At 41.2% G+C, this 20,381-nt stretch overlaps 1 protein-coding gene across 3 annotated transcripts in view; it reads right to left on the bottom strand.

Moving 5' to 3' along the window:
• MACROD2 (mono-ADP ribosylhydrolase 2) overlaps positions 1 to 20,381 on the bottom strand; it is a 2,305,220-nt gene that overhangs the window by 216,570 nt on the left and 2,068,269 nt on the right. For all 3 annotated transcript variants that reach the window (XR_009740200.1, XM_061435643.1, XM_061435644.1), the window contains exon 9: positions 7,976 to 8,057. Coding sequence is in view for 2 of the 3 variants with exons in the window: in XM_061435643.1 (XP_061291627.1) it covers positions 7,976 to 8,057 (82 nt within the window). In the remaining variant the exon portion in view is untranslated. The remainder of the gene's footprint in view (positions 1 to 7,975; positions 8,058 to 20,381) is intronic.

The following is a 20,381-nucleotide window of genomic DNA, read 5'->3' as shown; positions in this document are numbered from 1 at the left end:
CGGATGGAGGAGCCTGGTAGGCTGCATTCCATTGAGTCGCTAAGACTCGGACACGACTGAGTGACTTCTTTCACTTTTCACTTTCATGCATTGGAGAAGGAAATGGCAACCCACTCCAGTATTCTTGCCTGGAGAATCCCAGGGGACAGGGGAGCCTGGTGGGCTGGCGTCTTTGGGATCGAACAGAGTCGGACACGACTGAAGCGACTTAGCAGCAGTAGCAGCAAGGAGGTTGAAATAATTGGAACCTGACTGAGAAGATTCTTGACTTGTTGTGTTTAGAAAATAATAGTCATATGTTAAAAGATATGACAATTCTCATCAAAATCTATATTTGGGGTTTCCTTCATAAAACCTAAATATGTCTGCACACTCAAATAAAATAAATTAATAATATGTCTGTCAATATTTGAATAAAACCTATGCAATTTAGGCAACCACTGTCATCTGTTTAATTTTTAGCAGGTTGCCAATGTAGAGTTCTCAAACCTGACGTATGCTTTGACTTTTTCATTCAAATGGTTTTGCGTTATATCCAACAAAGAAAAATCTATATTTAAGGGCAGAAATCATCTCTAGTAAAATTCATAATTTATAAACATTCATAATTCTATGTCTATTAATTTTATCTACTAGTAACTTTATACAGGTCATACACATGTTTCTATATGTGTATATTAATACAAATATATTTCTCAAGCTCATTTTTAAGGCATTGAATATTTTTGCAGCTTTATAAAGTTTATCATTTTATTCTGTACTTGGAAATGCCTCCCAAATATACTGGTGGGTCAAATGGATCATTATTTTGCTATGTCTATCAAAAAGGGAGTGAAATTTTCAGCCTCTTTTCTATTTGATTTTCTCAAATAGTTTTTGAGTCACACTCAAACACAAATGAAATTTTCTGTCTAAAGCAAATCTTCCTCTTAGAGACAAGTGGCAGGTTTAAGAAGAATACAACTTCATCCTGGAATCATTTTTCTGTTTTATTAATTTTCTCAGCTACTTACTATTTGAAAGGTACATATTTAATTATAGTTAACTCTGCATAAGTCAACATGAATATTGTGTATAAGCTATATAAATTTCATACTTGGAAGAAAAATTGGAGAAATCTAATCACTTTCAGGGTCAAACAATAAAGAGACTATGGATAAATTTTTTTAGTCATAGTCAGTTTCTTTGTGAATGAGTCAGCTGAGTTTGGATACTTGTAGGGGATTGAAGATTTCTAATATCAAATGTATTTGTGAGCTCACAAGATAATATTGTCAATGAATGGTCACTAACCCAATGATCACTAATAAAAGTGAAACTTTTAGCCAAAGAAATCATAACTTTTGCTTGAGGTATGTAGAGAGAATAATTGGTGAATTTGTTCTTCCTTGTTCTGCCTATTAGCTTCACCTCTACACTTATTCATTAGGTATATAAAAACTACATAACAGCTAACCACACTTTCTGAGATTACTACATCAGATCTCCTACGTAGCAATAATGAGCGATACCAGGAGTGGGCTGGGGCTGGAAGAACCAGGCAGTTGGGGCGGGGGCAGCAGAGGCACATGCAAAGAAATCTGTGGGTCCAGAGTGAATGGGGAGAAGGCAAACCCAGAAGACTAGACCAGGAGATGGTTGTGAATCTAGGGACCCAAAGGTCAGGGTGAAGGCACAGGTTCAGAATCCAGCTAAGTCTGGGTAAGGTATTAGCAAGTAGAAATAAACCCGATCCAAAGGCAAAGCCTGCTTTGGTGGCCTGAATGGTGAGAGAGAGACGGTCACAGTAGAGCAGAGTTTCTCAGCTTCTGCATTCTTGACATCTGCGGTCGGAGAAGTCTTTGCTGTGAGGCTGTCTCACGCATCACAGGAGGTTGAGTTCCATGCCTGGCACTGACTCTCTAGTTGCCAGTAGCACTTCCCTTCCTCTAGTTGTGAGTAACAAAAATGTCTCCAATTGTTCTTGGAAGGGCAAAATCACCACTATTTGGGAAACCCTACAGTAAAGAAATTTGACTTTCCCTCCCCAAAAAGGGAAGGTGGTGACTTGACCCTATCTTTCAAGTTTCCAACATGAGGATTCTTTGATCTAATCTCAAAACTAAGAAACGGAATTCTTATTATGAGGGAAATTAATGTCCTTAAATTCTCTGTTAGGACTTGAGTCCAATAAAAAAACTGACTTCCACATTCAAGATCAGAACTTGTGTTTTTATGCTTTGTTTTTTATATTCACTGAAAATTACACAAAATAAATCCTACCCACTGAAAATTCCAAACCTTTTATGTAAAGAACAAAGAGATTTCTGACTTGAATCATACAAATATTACTTGCTGTAGGCTATGAAATGACACATGTAACTATAAATTATTTGCAACTAAAGTGTATGATAATTCCATAAGCTGCCACATCAGACTTCTAACAAATACTCCCAGAAAGAAAAAGTCATGTGTACTTCACCCACAGAAAGCCATAAAACTGTTCAAAAAAACCTGTTGCTGGTTTCTTTTTTCCAAAGTTCCTAATGCATTTCCCTGATGGGCTCTATTAAGGGATAAATGTGTCTCCCCAACACTCATATTTTGAAGCCCTAACCATCTGTCCAACCAGTCCATTCTAAAGGAAATCAGGCCTGAATATTCATTGGAAGGACTGATGCTGAAGTTGAAACTCCAGTACTTTGGCCACCTGATGCAAAGAACTGACTCATTTGAAAAGATCCTGATGCTGGGAAAGATTGAAGGCAGGAGGAGAAGGGGATGACAGAGGATAAGATGGTTGGATGGCATCACCAACTCAATGGACATGAGTTTAAGTAAGCTCCGGGAGTTGGTGATGGACAGGGAAGCCTGGCGTGCTGCAGTCCATGGGGCTGCAAAGAGTTGGACACGACTGAGTGACTGAACTGAACTCTCTGTGACTACCTGGAGATAGGGTTTTAAAGAAGTAATTAAATTAAAATGAATTTACTGGGGTGGACCCTGATCCGATATGAATGATGTCCGTGTAAGAAGAGGAGACTGAGATAAAGACACACAGAGGGAAGACCACACGAAGACACAGGAGAAAGACAGCCATCAACAAGCCAAGGAGAGAGGCTGGCGAGTAAACCAGCCCCTCCAACACCCTGATGCTGAACTTCTAGTCCTCAGAACTGTGAGAAAATAAATTTCAGGTGTTTGAGCCATCCAATTTGTGACACTTTATTATGGCAACCCTGATAAACTAATACGGACACTTTTCCATCTTCTCCCGTGATCCCTGACTTCCTAGTGACCACTTATCTACAGAAAATTGTACCACACGACCTGGATGAGTTAGATGGAATTTGATTTTGAAATCTGTAATATGGTACCAACTTGACTCATATTAGAGTGGTTTCATGAGGAAAAACTCAGACATTATAAGGAAGAGAAGCCTAGCAGATTTGAAAAGTGATGAGAATCAGATGAAATCAGGGAGACTTTCTCGATGCTCCAGGTGCCTCTTAGGATTTGACCCCAGCCTTCTCAGAAGACCCTCTTATTACTTGTGTGGTGACAGATACTATTCTCAGTTTTAAAATACAGCTCTGTTAGTCCCTAGCTGAATGTCTCACTTTTCTGAAGTGTGCATATCGAAAAAGTAGGGCTGCTATGGTGCTGACTTTCTCAGAGTTATGAAGATTTAACTGATTTACTCTATGTATCTTATGACTGATAGAAAGCAATCCATAAGGTTAGCTATTATGCCTGTTAGTAACATCAAGCTGTAGTTATGCATGTGCTGTATCTTTATTATGATCATTTCTAGTCTAACTTCTATTGTTTTCTCATTCATTTTGCCTTAGTCTCCATTATGAAATTTAAAGATATGGGACCAAAGTATCCCCAAACACAGAGATCTGGTTTAACATAAAAATGACTTTTCCCCCTAAACTATGATCATTACTGCATTGGGAAGGGTTAAGAAGACTAGCTAGATAATCTGAAATCAGTCCAGGGAGTATGTGCAAGTCAGAAAAATTATATTCCAGTCAAAGATAGTATGGTCATGAATTAACCATAAATTCAAATTATGGACAGATAATGTATATCATCTATATTAGCAGTCACATATTCTATTAGAAGTTACTTTTATTTCATATTTCATATTTAGAATTTACAAATGGCTGATGCCTCAGCATTGCAGAAATACTGAACAATATAGGAGGATTTTGACATTTAGTTTAAAAATGTACTTACTATTATAAATATGTAATAGAAATAATTTCATGAGCACGGCATGATTCAAAGCACTGATGTGAAACTGAGAATGATTTTATTATTATTTCACTCGCTTGAGTGCTAAGATGCATTTTGGATTTATTTAAAGTAGCAATTTTCAAACAACAATTTATTTGCATAGCTATTAATACATTCTAGATCACTAAAACTGTCCCATTTTTTAAAACCTGTAATATGATTTTTGGCTTTGCATCACTGGAAATACCTGCTGATGGATAGATTTGTTTTAACAGCAATGCATTATACTTATACAATTATTATTTTTCTCATATGTTAGAGTGAAAACAAGTTTTCATTTTCAGGGGTTTCAAAATGAATATGATGTCATTATTGCCAAATATATCAAGGAATCCGAAATCTATAAAATCTTATAAATCATGCTGTGGTGTTGACAAGACATTTACAAGCACATACCATAGCCAGTTGCATTTTTTACATGAATGGACGTTTTCTTTTAAGAAGACTTTAAAATACAGAAATCTGCTCAGTGTGATTATACAGGAAATAGAGAAGATGGAACAAGGAGATTGAAACAGAAAGAAGCCATGAGATTATGGAGAGAAGAATTTATTAAGTTCAACTCATATCAGCAGCTACTTATTAAACAGCTATTATGTGCTTTATATTCTGGAAAATACTGAGTTGTTTGAAAAAAATGAATGCAAGTGAAACAAGGAGGGGAAGGAGGAGGAGGAGGAGAAAGAGAAAAAAGATCACAGCCCTGATCTTCTTCATCACATGGGAGTCTTTCTGGATTGACGTTATGTTCCAGTTAGGGGGACACTGTAAAGTCCCAAATGAAATACACTTAGCAGGTTTACCTTTCAAGTATAACATTACAGAAGATTTCAGATCACCCAGGAGAACTTAGCCCATCTTGATCATCTGCACAGAGTGGAACACCTCCAGCATTTTCTGTAGCTAGGCAACCGATCCTGATCTGAGGGTGGAAGGGGCATCCTCTCTATGATGAGGCTATGAAAGGTTGCTTAAGAGGGTGACACGCACCAGCAGCCTTCATTCACACCTTCCTACCTGCCAGAATCACTAGTTAGATGAAAGACCACTTGAGATGGACATGAAAACCTCAAAAAAATCTTTCTGAAAGGCAGGCACCACAGTGTTCATCCGTTCAGTTCAGTCACTCAGTCATGTCCAACTCCGTGTGACCCCATGGACTGCAGCGTGCCAGGCTTCCCTGTCCATCACCATCTCCCAGAGCTTGCGCAAACTCATGTCCACTGAGTCAGTGATGCCATCCAACCATCTCATCCTCTATCATCCCTTTCTCCCCCGCAACGTCAGGGTTTGTTCCAATGAGTCAGTTCTTCACATCAGGTGGCCAAAGTATTGGAGCTTCAGCTTCAGCATCAGTCCTTCCAATGAATATTCAGGACCAATTTCCTTTAGGATGGACTTGTTTGATCTCCTTACAGTCTAAGGGACTGTCAAGAGTCTTCTCCAACACCAAAAGCATCAATTCTTTGGCATTCAGCTTTCTTTATGATCCAACTCTCACATCTATACATGACTACTGGGAAAACCATAGCTTTGACCATATGGACCTTTGTTGGTAAAGTAATGTCTCTGCTTTTTAATACGCTGCCTACGTTTGTTGCACAAAGTCAGACACGACTGAAGTGACTTAGCAGCAGCAGCAGCAGCAGCAGCTAGGTTTGTTGTAGCTTTTCTTCCAAGGAGCAAGCATCTTTTAATTTCATGGCTGCAGTCACCATCTACAGTGATTTTGGAGCCCAAGAAAATAAAGTCTGTCCCTGTTTCCACTGCTTCCCCATCTATTTGCCATGAAGTGATGGGACCAGATGCCATGATCTTAGTTTTTTGAATGTTGAGTTTTAAGCCAGCTTTCTCACTCTCCTCGTTCACTTTCATCAAGAGGGTCTTTAGTTCCTCTTTGCTTTCTGCCATCAGGCTGGTGTCATCTACATATCTGAGGTTATTGATAGTTCTCCTCACAATCTTGATTCCAGCTTGTGCTTCATCTAGCCTGGCATTTCGCATGATGTACTCTGCTTCGAAGTTAACTAAGCAGGGTGACAATATATAATCTTGATGTATGCCTTTCCCAATTTGGAATCAGTCCATTATTCCATGTCCAGTTCTAACTATTGCTTCTTGACCTGCATATAGGTTTCTCAGGAGGCAGGTAAGGTGGTCCAGTATTCCCAACCCTTTAAGGATTTTCCACAGTTTGTTGTGATCCACACAGTCAAAGGCTTTTGCGTAGTCAGTGAAGCAGAAGTGGATATTTTTCTGGAACTCTCTTGCTTTTTCTGTGATCCAAAGTATGTTGGCAATTTGATCTCTGGTTCCTCTGCCTTTCCAAAATGCAGTTTCAACATCTGGAAATCCTCAGTTCATGTCCTGTTGAAGCCTAGCTTGGAGAATTTTGAGCATTACTTTGCTAGCGTGTGAGATGAGTGCAATTGTGTGGTAGTTTCAGCATTCTTTGGCATTGCCTTTCTTTGGGACTGGAATGAAAACCTGACCTTTTCCAGTTCTGTGGTTTCTGCTGAGTTTTCCAAATTTGCTGGCATATTGAATGCAGCACTTTCACAGCATCATCTTTTAGGATTTGAAATAGCTCAGCTGGAATTCCATCACCTCCACTAGCTTTCTTTGTAGTGATGCTTCCTAAGGCCCACTTGACTTCACACTCCAGAATGTCTGGCTCTAGGTGAGTGATCACCCCATCGTGGTTATATGGGTCATGAAGATCTTTTTTTGTGTGTAGTTCTGTATATCCTTGCCACCTCTTCTTAACATCTTCTGCTTCTGTTAGGTCCACACCATTTCTGTCCTTTATTGTGCCCATCTTTGCATGAAATGTTTCCTTGATAGCTCTAATTTTCTTGAAGAGATCTCTAGTCTTTTCCTTTCTGACTTTTCCCTCTATTTCTTTGCACTGATCACTTAAGAAGACTTTCTTATGTCTCCTTGCTGTTTTTTGGAACTCTCATGGTAATTTGAATTACCTGGGAGCTGTCTTTACTATGGCTGAAAAAAGTACATAGGGTACTGGGACGCAGCGGAACTACGAAAATAGCAAGGTATTCACAGGCTGGAAGAGGGATAGTGGGGGTGATATTCAAATGAACCAAGAACAGTTAATGGCACATTCAATGGATGTAAATCATTTACTCAAGGTTCTTTAATAACCCTGAGGTTTCTCCTACTTTCTAAAAAGTAGTATGAAATAAGATGAGAGCCTACCTTTTTCAGATTGCCCTAGAAAGGACTGCTCTCTCCACTGCAATTTGGGGAGAAGAGGGATGGAATGCAGTAATAATCTGCATTGTGCCTACAAATATTAATGGGTTTCGTACAATTTCTAGACCTGGATGACTTACAAGTGTGGGGAAGAAATCACAGGACATGAAATTTGGGGCAAGAGAAAGTATCGTTTGGTCCAGCCCCTCACTTCTGATGTGAGGGGCTGAGACTCAGGAGATGAACCACGTTTCCCAAGACAACACAGTCACCTGGCCAGAGCAGGACGTATCACGCCTGGATTTCCTGTCGCCTCCTTTAGATCTTAGCAAGGAAAACACAGGTTGTCAGATGTGACTGGTGTATGGAAACCACACTTGTAAGACTATGTAGGAGGCAAAATAAAGTAGTAGAACTGCAAGTGACGCCCTCATGTTTTCACCTTCCAATTTCAGGGGAAACAAACTGCTTTACTCACCTGCTGGGAAAAACTCGCCCATTTTCTTTTTGTAGATTTTAAAGTCGACCTCTAGGAAGACACAGAAGATGATCCGATCCACCTAGGGGCAAACAAGAGATACCTAAAGTGAGAGGAAATATGGCAAATGCATTCCCAGAATATGGTCTTGGAACAAAAAATAAACGGAAGACCCTCTCACAGACTCTTGCTGCTATACTGCTAACTCTATGAGAACACTGAGTGAAGTTCACACATGTGAGTGTGTGTATGTGTGTTTGTAAATGCACTCTCTATGTAAATAAACCCATGGGCAATTTGGTGGAAAGATGTTGCATAAATCAAATAAGAAATAATAAATGACAAGAAGCCACTTTGCAGCAAGCTATAAATAAGATCTGAGATTCCACCAGGATACCTAGACTTTTATGTTCTATTAAACAGCCACACGAGAGGTGTACGGCGGAATGACAATAAAGTATGTCAGTAAACAGAGAGCTCTTTGTCCTACCCTTGTTAAACAAATATATTTATCAAAACTGTTAGTATTTGAACATGACCCAAAAAGCTTCACACAGTATAATTTGCATGCAGTCACTTGCTTTTAGCTTTACATACTTGGAAATGCAGCAGAAATAAACTGTAATTAGCTGACAGTACATGAGGCCAATGTAACTAATCTGGTAGGTTATTACTGAATAAGGAAATGCCACTTCAGAAGTAAAATGTTTGCACGGTCCCTGTTTTCTGTTTCAAGAGCTTCTGCATGTAAGGAGTTTCTCTGAGACATTCCTAGAGTAACTGGTACCAGAGAAGAGAGATGGGGTATACCTAACAGCTCACGGATATCTGATGTTAAATCAGTGACTCAATTTTGTGTCTTGAAAACTAACACCCCCTTTGTTCCTTTATTTTAACAATGTACAAAAAGTTAAAATTTACTCCATCCATCAAATTGCAACTGGCAATTGAATGGAACATCAGTAGGGAACAGAAGTGGGGTGTATGTGTGACAGCACAGGAAAAAACCCAAATGGATTTCATCTTCCCAACCTCTCAGCTCTCCCAGCCTGTAGGGGACAGAGTCACATGAGCCAAGTCCCAGAGTTCCTAGGAGGAGAGCGATCTACGTGACTGGGAGGGTAGGGAGAGAATTAGGACACGAACAATCACCAGGGTTCCCTGATGGAGGCTCAGAGATGTGGCTTCCTGATCCTTGCACAAGGCTATACCCCCAGCTAAGTGGACTTCCTCCTGCAGTCACTGGTTTAACAAAAACCATGCATCCCCAGCCACTGTTCCCACAGGGTGGAGAAAGCACCTAGCCTTCAGAAATGGAAGGACTGGGTTACAAATAACCCTGCTTTCCTTTCCCTCTATTTACCTGAGTTTCTAGTGTCCAGTCCTGCCTACATGGCATTAACATTTTCGACAAATGCAAAAACTCAACATCAACTCACTCCCCAGGTTATGTATACATTTAGTTGAATCAGTGATTAACTATCTGTACAATACTGCATGCTCACCTCCAGTTTCCCTATGGTGTGTTTATGCCCTGTAGCTAAAGATAAAAATCATAATGTTGAGCATTAAAAATGAGTTACAAAAGGACATACATGCTCTGATGCCACTATACAAAATTTTAAAACACAAATATACAAGAGTGTAGAGATTCATTCATAAGCACTAACTTCCAGAAACATATGTAGGAATATTGCATATGAACTTCAAGACAATGATGATTTCTGGAAACGGAGGGAAGGTAAAATGATGGACTGAAGTGAAGTGAAGTCACTCAGTCATGTCTGACTCTTTGAGACCCCATGGACTGTAGCCTACCAGGCTCCTCTGTCCATGGGATTTTCCAGGCAATAGTACTGGAGTGGATTGCCATTTCCTTCTCCAGGGGATCTTCCCAACCTAGGGATTGAACCCAGGTCTCCTGCATTGTAGACAGATGCTTAACCATCTGAGCCACCAGGGAAGTCCACATGATGGACTGGTAAGGCTTTAACTGAATAGTGAATAATTTATTTATATAGAAAGAAAAAAGATTCAAGAAAAAATATGGTGATGGGTAACCACTATTAACTATGGGGGTAGGTACATAGATATCATATTCTATACTCATTCTACACCTTTCTATATTATGAAATACATCATAATTAGGAATCCTAATATTAAAAATAAGATTCTGTTACTATTCAGTCATAAAAATGAAATAATATCATTTGCAGCAATATAGAAGGACCTAGAGAGTATCATACTAAGTCAGAAAGAGGACAAACACCATACGATATCACTTACATGTGGAATCTAACCTATGACACAGACGAACCTATCTATGAGACAGAAACCGACTCACAGACATGGAGAGCAGGCTTGTGGCGGCCAAAGGGAAGGAGAGGCAGGGTAGGGGTGGATGGGAGTTTGGGATTAGTAGATGCAAACTATTTTATATTAAATGGATAAACAACAAAGTCCTATTGTACAGCTCTGGGAACTATATTCAATATCCTGTGATAAATCATAGTGGAAAATAATATGAAAAAGAATATATATATACGTATTACTGAATCACTTTCCTGTATGGCAGAAATTGACACAATATTGTAAGTCAAATTATAGTTCAATACAATAAGTTTAAAAAGTAAGATTCTGTGTTAGACATACTCTACTCTTCAGCTTCAGTAAACTACTTATAATTTCCAAACACCATAATAAATCTCACTTCTGTGCTTGTGATGGTTGGCTTTTTTCTCCAGGCTTCAAATGATCGGATTATTTCTAAAGTCTTCTAATTGAGATCAAAATCAAAACAAGAAAATATGGTTCAAAGCAGATCTAAGAAGAACAAGCCAAGCCAGACAGTCTCATTTGTACTCATTTCTTCTTATTTTTATGTCCACAATATAAATTGTGGAATTAAAAAAACAAACAACACTTATGTTGCATGTGTGTGTGTGGAGTACATTTGTTGCGGGGGAGGGAGGGTTAGTGGTAATGTTATTTACTGTTTTAAGTGTACTTTTAGGCACTACAGACTAAATCCAGATTTCTTAAATATTGCATGGAATTATAATCCACCTTTTAACATTTTAGAGTTTGTTACCATGGAAATGGTATGGGTCAAAAATTCAGCAGCCTGATTTATTCTTTTTTTTTTTTCCCACAGAGAGAAGATGGATGATGAGGGAAAAGTACTTTTACTTTAAACTAATTGGGTGGCCCAGTTCTCTGCCCTTATCCTTAGGCATAACACTGAAAATATCTTGGAAGTAAGTTAAATCCAAGAATTAACCTCATTTGCCAAGTACTTGTTATATACACATATGTGCGTGTATTCTCATACACATATATATGCTTGGGGTTATTGCTGGATAAGAGCTCATTTAGCTGGCAAGCTCTGTGTTTATAAACTCATTATGGGTATTGGTCACCACTTGTGGCGGACTGTATTTTCCAAGATGGCATGCAAGATACCCCATCCTTCAGGTTCCTCTTAAGATGTAATGCTGACCATCCTCTCATTGAGAAGTGGGGTCTATATTTCCTTCTCTTGAATCTGGGAGTGCCTAGGACCCTTGCAGAAATGATATGTGAGTTCTGGGTCCATGTCGTGAAAAGTGATAACAGTTTCTGCCTGCTTCTCTTGGGATGCTCACTCTCATACCTAATCATTGTGCCCCAAGAATCAGAGGTCCTGGAGAATTCATGTGCAGAAGGCCTAGCCAACAGGCCGAGCTGGAAGTGAGTTCTGTCCTCACTACAGCAGGTCTGGGGTCCCGGGCACCGAGAGGCACACGGATGCGCAGTTTGTTCCTGTGGTTCCTCTTCGCTCCTGTGGCTCCCACTTCATCTTTGCTCACTTCCATTCGGCATCCAGCTGTGCTCCTGACCCTCCTGCCCTGCTCACATGCTCCAGGCCTGGTCAGATGTGGAGGCTATGACCTTCCACACACGTGCTCAGCACCTCCCTCTGCTGGGCCCTAGTTAGGGGCTCTTCTCTGTTCTGCCAGAAGTCATCCCCTTCTGGACACTGACTTCCTCAGTTTCTCACTGTTGAATAAGTTCTAATCCCTATAAGAAAACCCTTATTCCGTATCTCTTGTTAAGTTCTGCTTCCCTGATTACACTCAACTGATGTAATCTTTAAATCCTTTAGTTGAATATTATGGTGAGGAACATGACACAGGGCAAAGAATAATAAAAAGGCTCCTTTATGAAAGGGTATAACCTGTCAAGGCTACTCAGAGTCCAGTGACTTTCTTCAGTATAGACTTTGGTTGGTCCTAGCCCATCTTCCTGGTGAATTTCCTTAAGTATGCAGGCGATATTTGGTAGTTAAAGAAACTTCTGTACTTAAAATGACTCACATTCTTTTTTTTAATGTACAAGTTATTAGTAAACTCAGATGGGTCCTCAGGCTTAAATAAAAGGTGACATTAACATTATTAGGAATTGATGACGTAACTGTAGTTCTCATGACAATCTTAAACTAGAATCTTACGAAGACTAGGGTGATGCTCATCTTTGCATCAGTGCTCATCTTTGCATCGTGTAGGTCCTGACGCATAACAGGAACTTTGTAAATATTCCCAGAGTACTAGTTAAGGAAAACAGACCTGACTAAAAGGCAAGTTTATGGCAGATGTATTTCAAGGGTACTTTAGTTCCAGAACAAAAAATGACTTCTTTTGGAAAAACACAAGACTTTCATTTACATTTGTCAGAGGACCTGAGTACAGAATTAAAGAGGGGCCTGGATGTTTTACAAAAAGTAGAAAAGAGCCACACAAAGGGTGAGTCATTTATTGTTACTGATTGCCATCTTATCCAATGAAACTATGCCAAATATAAAGGTGCCTGAGCCCAGCAGTGATGTTTTTATACAGGGTGCTTCTTAGTTTCATAAGAGAAACAACGATGGTATCTGTAAACTATGATGTTTTAAAAGTTTTAGAAACCTTTCTAAAGTGAATAAACAGTATCAAATATTGGCAAGGATGTGGATTAACAAGAACTTTCATATACTGCTTTTCAGTCACTTTAGAAAATGATTTGGCAGTACCTACTAAATGAGCTGAATATGTACATACCCTACAACCCAACAATTCCACCCCTAGGCAGACACCCAGCAGAATGTACATGTATGTTTACAAAAGGACTTATACTGCAACATTCACAGCAGCACTAATTTGTAGTTATCTCCAACTTGGAAGCTACTTATTGCCCACAAAGAGTAGAATGAATAAATTAATTGTGATTTATTCATAGAAGGGGCTTCCCAGGTGGCGCAAGTGGTAAAGAACCTGCCTGCCAATGCAGGGGACGTAAGAGACACAGGTTCGATCCCTGGGTCAGGAAGATCCCCTGGAGGAGGGCATGGCAACCCACTCCCGTATTCTTGCCTGGAGAATCTCACAGACAGAGGAGCCTGGTGGGCTGCAGTCCAGAGGGTTGCACAGACTCGGACACGACTGAAGTGACTTAGCATGCATGCACACACGCATACAAGGGGATACACAAACTGGAAAGACTTGAAAATTTATAACTACACACAATAATACAAATTTAAAATATTGAATAAAAGAATCCAGAAAAAAATGGAGTTCACACTGGATGGTTCCATTTCTATAAAGTTTAAAAATGTTAGAGAAATAGGAAGAGTCACCAATGGTGTTAAAAATTAATATAGCAAATTACTCTGGGGTGAGGGTTGGTGAAAAGGGACCTAGGGAAATGCCTGGGATCCTGGTTTTTCAATCTGGGTGCTAGTTCCATAGATGCGTTCAGTCTGTGAAAAGTCATACTTAGGATCGGTGTTCGTCTCTGAATATGATACTTCAATAAGAATTTTTTCTAAGATTGAAAGTCTTTTGTTACAGTTGTCTTGGTCAACAATCAAAAATCCATTTTCACTGACTTAGAGGTCAAAAAAGTCCTTTAAAAACTGACCTTCTGAAGGCAATCTCTCTATATATTTCTACTGATGACAACTGTAGCTCACCCATCAAGGCATAAAGGAGTGAAAATGTATTTTTTTCCACCAAGATATCCATTAATCCACAGTTGGGGGTTTTATGCCCCGTAAACATGATGACATAAGTTCTATTAATCTTTCTCAGCATCACAGCCACTGCCCCTGAAGAGGGTTACACAGCAAAGCTGGTTTGGAATATCTGTGGCCGACCCCCATTTTTCACGGCTACCAGTCCTAGGGCAGCTGACACAGCCAAGATTATCGTGGGTTCAGCGGTCCTGGGAGAATGAATGGAGTCTGATGAATGCAACTTGCTTCCCCAATGACAAATGACAAACACTCAGAGACCTAGCGTGCAGGCAAATACAGCCTTAACTGATGGAGGGGGTATCCTGTGTAAATTCAGCCTGATGGGCAAGCAGACTGAGGTTCAGCCTTATTGACAGATAAACCAATAGCCTCACCAGGACAGGCTTGAATATTGGGGATCTTCCTAAAACAGTGGCTGCTGCTAATAAGTGAAATAAATTCCAAGGCTTAAGTTTCAACATGACATGAGGAGAGGTTTTGAGACGGATAGAAGACCAGGACAACTGGAGCTTGCTTGGGGCTTTGGGTAAGTCAAGTTTAAATAGAGTTAGAAAGGGATACAGTCACTACTGAATAAAGAAGAAAACGAAGAAATGGGTATATTTCTGGGTCCTAGCCCCTTCTCTTTGATTCTGTGGAGTAAAAGGAGACCAGTCTCTCCTCACCCCAGTATATTCGTTCTGGTCTCATTATATAACAGAGGATCACAAACTTAGCAACTTATAAAGCGAAGTTTTATTGTCTCAGAGTTTCTGTGGGTCAGAAGTCCAGACCGTACAGAATTGGGCCCTCCGCTCGGGGTCTCGGAAGCTGTGATCAGGTGTCAGCTGCCCTGCAGTTCTCACCTGAGCCCAGGGTCCACTTACAGCTTCATTCAGGTCGTTGGCAGACTCTAGTTCCCTATGGCTGTAGGACTGAGGTCCGCAGTATCTTGCTACTTGTTGACTGGGGACAGTTTTAGCTTCTAGAGGTCACCGGCAATCCCTTGTCATGTGGCCTTGGAAGGCAGTTCAGGATATGGATTCTTTATTCTTTCAGGCCAGCAAGAGTATGTCTCTACGGCTTCCTCCATCTCCAACCTGCAGATTCCTTTTAAGAGTTCAGGCCCCATCAGGAAACTCTCCTTTTTAATGAGCTAAAGTGACTAAATACTTTCATTGCATCTTTTAAAAAGTCTCTTTTGCCTCATTCGGGGAGTGACTACCCCATCATATTTATATTTACAGAAGACAGACAGGGGCTACGGGCTTGGGGACATCTCTGCATCTCTGTCTCTCGTCTCCCACAGTGAGTCACCTCTGTGTTCCAACACCAGCTGGCTGTGTTCCAACTTGGACTTGACCACTTAGCTGCCCTCTGATCCTGAGCATGCCACTACCCTTTCCAAGCCTCAGTCTCATCTCTAAAATGGAAACACTGACCTTGTGGGGGCAGATATATTAGTTTCTCCTGTTGCATAACAAGCGACCCCAAGCTTTATGGCTCAGAACAATCCCCGACTATTAGCTTAGGGTTCAGTAGATCAGAGCCTGCCTGGTGTGACTGTATTTTCTGGTCAGGGTATCAAAAGGCTGAAATCAAGATGTCACCAGGGCTGACTGCTAATCTAGAGGCCGTGAAGAGAAAGCCACTGCCAAGCTCCTTCTTGCTGGCAGAATACAGTTCCCCACAGGTGAGAACTGAGGTCCCTGTCCCCTGGCTGATTGTCAGTTGGAGTCCACCTGCCTCCCTTGCCAGATACCTGCCTCCATCTTCAAGGCAGTGAAGGTGTGTAAGTCCTTCTTGATTCCGAATCTGTAACTTCCTTCATATCTGACATCTAGACCCAGATGTAAAGGACTTTTGTCATCTGGCCCACTTAGGTGGTCTCCCTACCTTAAGGTCAACTGATTTGGGACTTTAATTACATCTGAACAACCTTTCCCCCGCATATTCAGACCTAGATTATTGTTTAAACAACTGGGAGAAGGGATGTGTACACCAGACACTGGGAATCTTGGGAGAATCTCAGAATCTTTCTGTCACAGCTTGCTGTAATGACCACTTAAGACAGTCTATGTAGAGTGCTTGGCAAAGGGCCTGACATGCAATAAGCTCATAAACATCGATTGTTTATAAAGTTATTATTCACAAGGTACTTGAAACACTTAGCACAGCACGGGCATATAGATAAAATCACTGTTCTATCCTGATCTTTTAAAACAGGTCAAGGAACAGTATAAGCCAAAGAGAGAACACTGGAAATGCTTTTACTGGCTGGTATGCAGAAAGGTCACTTTATCCTAGTTCCAACTTTGCAGAGAAATTCTAACTTAAAAGAAACATTTACAAAAATGGTCCATATTATATTTAAAGCAGTTTGTTTTTTTTTTTTTTTTAGTTTGATCATACCAGCCAATGAGAGAAAGGAAAAAAAAAAAAGAATAAGTTCACAGTTGAAACTGCAGTAATGGAAAAGATTTCACAAGACCCTCCAGGAGTCTCAGGTCTGATATTTTAATATTGTTGTCAAATGTCACTGAATATAATTCTTTTTGCTCTTGAAGGTATTAAGTATGTCTGTATTTGTGCACTCCACCACAGACACTAGTATTCTGATCTCTAAATTACAGAATGAGAAAAATTTTCTTTCTGTGTTTCCAGAGACATTCGGAGGAGTTGGAGAGCATTCATAGTCCATACACACTCAAAGGGCATCTTTGCATTTTGAAATTGCTTCTGCATGCATAAGAAGAATCCTTTATTGTTGGGGGCTTTTTGAAAACTCAGTTCATCTGTCATTACTCAGTGGCAGCACAATTCAGAGTCTTCTTGTTTTGTTTTGATAAATTGCTCTTTTTGACTTTTCTTCAACTTTGTAAGAAAAAATGGTCATGGAGCCAAAGAACCAAGACTTATTTTGACTTGAGCTGGAGGCTCATTCATACAAGTTAATTTCCAAACCTGCCTTGCATCCATCAAAGTGGACACCCTTGCGAACGACACATCTCTTGTGATCCCTGAAGCTCTTTCATATGCTTCACATAGAAGAGAGATAAACACGCACAAGGGCTTAGGACCCCTTTTTCTAAATGTTAGTGTGGTAATAAACAAGCCTTGCCCTGCCCTGCCCTTGAAACCAAAGAAATCATCCTCAGATGATTGGCGGGGAGGAAGGAGACAGTGCCAGTCCAAGATGAAGAACAAGTTCATGACTGGGGAGGGGCTTTAAAAAAGTAATTAATCTTTGGCTGCACTGGGTCTGCTGCACTGGGTCTTTGCTGCTGCTTGCAGGCTTTCGCTAGTTACGCGAGTGGGGGCTACTCTTGCTTGTGTGCTCAGGCTTCTCATGGTGGAGCACTGCGCTCTCAGGGCACAGGTTCAGTAGTTGTGGAATACGGGCTTTAGCTGCTCCAATGGCATGCGGAATCCTCCCAGACCAGGGATCAAACCTGTGTCTCCTGCATTGGCAAGTGGATTCTTACCAACCTTAACACCAGGGAAGTCCCTGGAGAGGGTTTTGCAGCAGGCTACTCACATCTGCTCCTCCCTTCAGAGCCAGAGCAGTCTTGATTCCCACTGATGGAGGTGCCAGGGACCGATAGCTCTGAGGACAGCCTCTCAGAGGACTGTCCTCTGCTGAGAGGAGCACCTCACTATCTGAGCCTCTCTTCTCAATGTCAGCCTGCATGCAGGGACCTGCTCACCCGGTGGTTCAAAGGCTCAGACCCATCCTTTCAGCTTGATGCAGTTCTAAAGAACCAGCTGTTATGGGCTGAACTGTGTGGTGCCCCCCTCCCTGAACTCATACCTGAAGTTCTAAACTCTCAATATCACATGTGACTGTATTTGGAGAGAGACCTTTGAAACAGGTAATTCAGTTAAAATGAAGTCATCAGGATGGGCCCTAATCCAATATGACTGGTGTCCCCAGAAGAAGAGAGGATTAGGACATGGACACACACACAAGGAGAGGACAGCCGCCTACAAGCTAAGAAGAGCAGCCTCAGAAAACCGACCCAGCTGATCTCCTGACCTCAGACTTCCAGCCTCCAGGACATGTGAGAAAATGAATTTCTGCTCTTAAAACCACCCAGTCTGTGACACGTTGTCATGGCAGCCCTAGCCAGCCCATTCACCACGTCAGCATTAGCGCGCCTGGTGGGCCCAACCTCTCCCTCTCCCCAACTCTGCTTCCCTCCTTGAGCTTCCTCTCCCCTCAGGGTATCCACTGAGAGTGTGATCCAATAAAACCTCCTGCTTGCAAACCTCCTTCTCAGTCTGCTTCCCTGAAAACGTGACCTATGTCAACAATCTTCTGTTTTTGGCAGTCTGAGTGATTTTCTTTTTATGCCCATTTCTCACATCACATCCAGGGACACAAATGGCGGGAGCCAATTTACACAGGAAGCCTCCTGCCTCAGGTCTGGCCAACAGCTGACCACGATACCCGCTCCTTGTGGAGAGGCTCCTGTGCTTGGGCTGACCCAGGGTTAGGAGGCCAGGATTCACTTTCACAGAGCGTTCAGAGTCAACATAAGCCACAAATGTCATCCAAATAAAGTGAGAGTCGTTTCTTTGAAACGGGGGCCCCATCTAACACTCATTGGTGGTAAATGAGTCTCCAAGCTCTTGGCAGACTCTGTTATGAGAATGGGAAGTCAGGCCTGTGAGCAACTGTGCAGTGCCAGCCATTGGAAGTCAGGGTAAAGTTTGTCCTGATGTGGCTGAAGCTTCCCAGAGCTGAGACACACTTCTGCGTATGTTATTTCTTGTTTCTAATGCCAGGTGTATTCTTTCAATTAAAAATAATAGATTTCCATTTGTGTAGGAGGTGGGTTACTTCAATGGGTTTTAACAAATCCATAAAAATGAGTCCACATGGTCCGAAGGTTTGGTCTGGAGATGTGAGGCACTCTGGGTCCTGTTCATATCCCCTTGGCCCTTAGGGCTGTCAAAGCCTGAAGCCTTTCTTAGTGATAAGAGGTTCGAACCAAACATCCAGTAAACTGGGATTTTGGAGAATGAATGCTTTCCAACCCAGCAGTTCTCAAGCAAAGACCAGATGGACTTGACGTTCAAAATATCTCCGCTGCATCACCCTTGTATGGCAAAAGTTAAGAGTTGTCCAAGGGGAGAAACTTCTGGTTGTGCAGGGTGGAAACTTGATTGCATGTCTCTCTTAACCTTTCTCACCCCTACTTAATCCACAAATAATTTACCTGAACTGTAGTCCTTGTTTTAGAGTCTGATTTGGGAAGAACGCAGATGATGACATGAGAAGAAAATTGGTCAAATTCAACTTAGCCTCTCAGTATCCTGCCTACAAATCATAGAAAAAGCAACAGAATTCCAGAAAAACATCTGCTTCTGCTTCATTGACTATGCTAAAGCCTTTGACTGTGTGGATTACAACAGACTGTGGAAAATTCTGGGAATACCAGAGCACCTTACCTGCCTCCTGAGAAACCTGTATGCAAGTCAAGAAGCAATAGTTAGAACCAGACATGGAACAATGGATTGATTCCAAATTGGGAAAGGAGTACGTCAAGGCTGTATATTGTCACCCTGCTTATTTAGCTTAAATGCAGAGTATATCATGCGAAATGCCAGGCTGAATGAAGCACAAACTGGAATCAATATTGCCAGGAGAAATATCAATAACCTCAGATAATGCAGATGACACCACCCTTATGGCAGAAAGTGAAGAAGAACTAAAGAGCCTCTTGATGAAACTGAAAGAAGAGAGTGAAGAAGCTGGCTTAAACCTGAACATTCAAAAAACTAAGATCATAGCATGTGGTCCCATCACTTCATGGCAAATAGATGGGGAAGCAGTGGAAACAGGGACAGACTTTATTTTCTTGGGCTCAAAAATCACTGCAGATGGTGACTGCAACCATGAAATTAAAAGACGCTTGCTCCTTGGAAGAAAAGCTATAACCAACCTAGACAGCATATTATACAGCAGAGACATTACTTTGCCAACAAGGTCCGACTAGTCAAAGCTATGGTTTTTTCAGTAGTCATGTGTGGATGTGAGAGTTGGACCATAAAGGAAGCTGAGCACCAAAGAACTGACGCTTTTGAACTGTGGTGTTAGAGAAGATTCTTGAGAGTCCCTTGGACTGCAAGGAGATCAAAATAGTCCATCCCAAAGGAAATCAGTCCTGAATATTCATTGGAAGTACTGATTCTGAAGCTAAAGCTCCTATAATACTCTGGCCACCTGGTGCAAAGAACTGTCTCATTGGAAAATACCCTGATGCTGGGAAAGATTGAAGGTAGGAGGAGAAGGGGACAGCAGAGGGTGAGATGGTTGGATGGCGTCACCAACTCGATGGACATGAGTTTGAGCAAGCTCTGGGAGTTGAT

Source organism: Bos javanicus, chromosome 13 (genome assembly GCF_032452875.1).
Source record: "Bos javanicus breed banteng chromosome 13, ARS-OSU_banteng_1.0, whole genome shotgun sequence".
NCBI classification, from domain to species: domain Eukaryota; kingdom Metazoa; phylum Chordata; class Mammalia; order Artiodactyla; family Bovidae; genus Bos; species Bos javanicus.
This window is presented reverse-complemented; position numbering and strand designations above follow the sequence as displayed.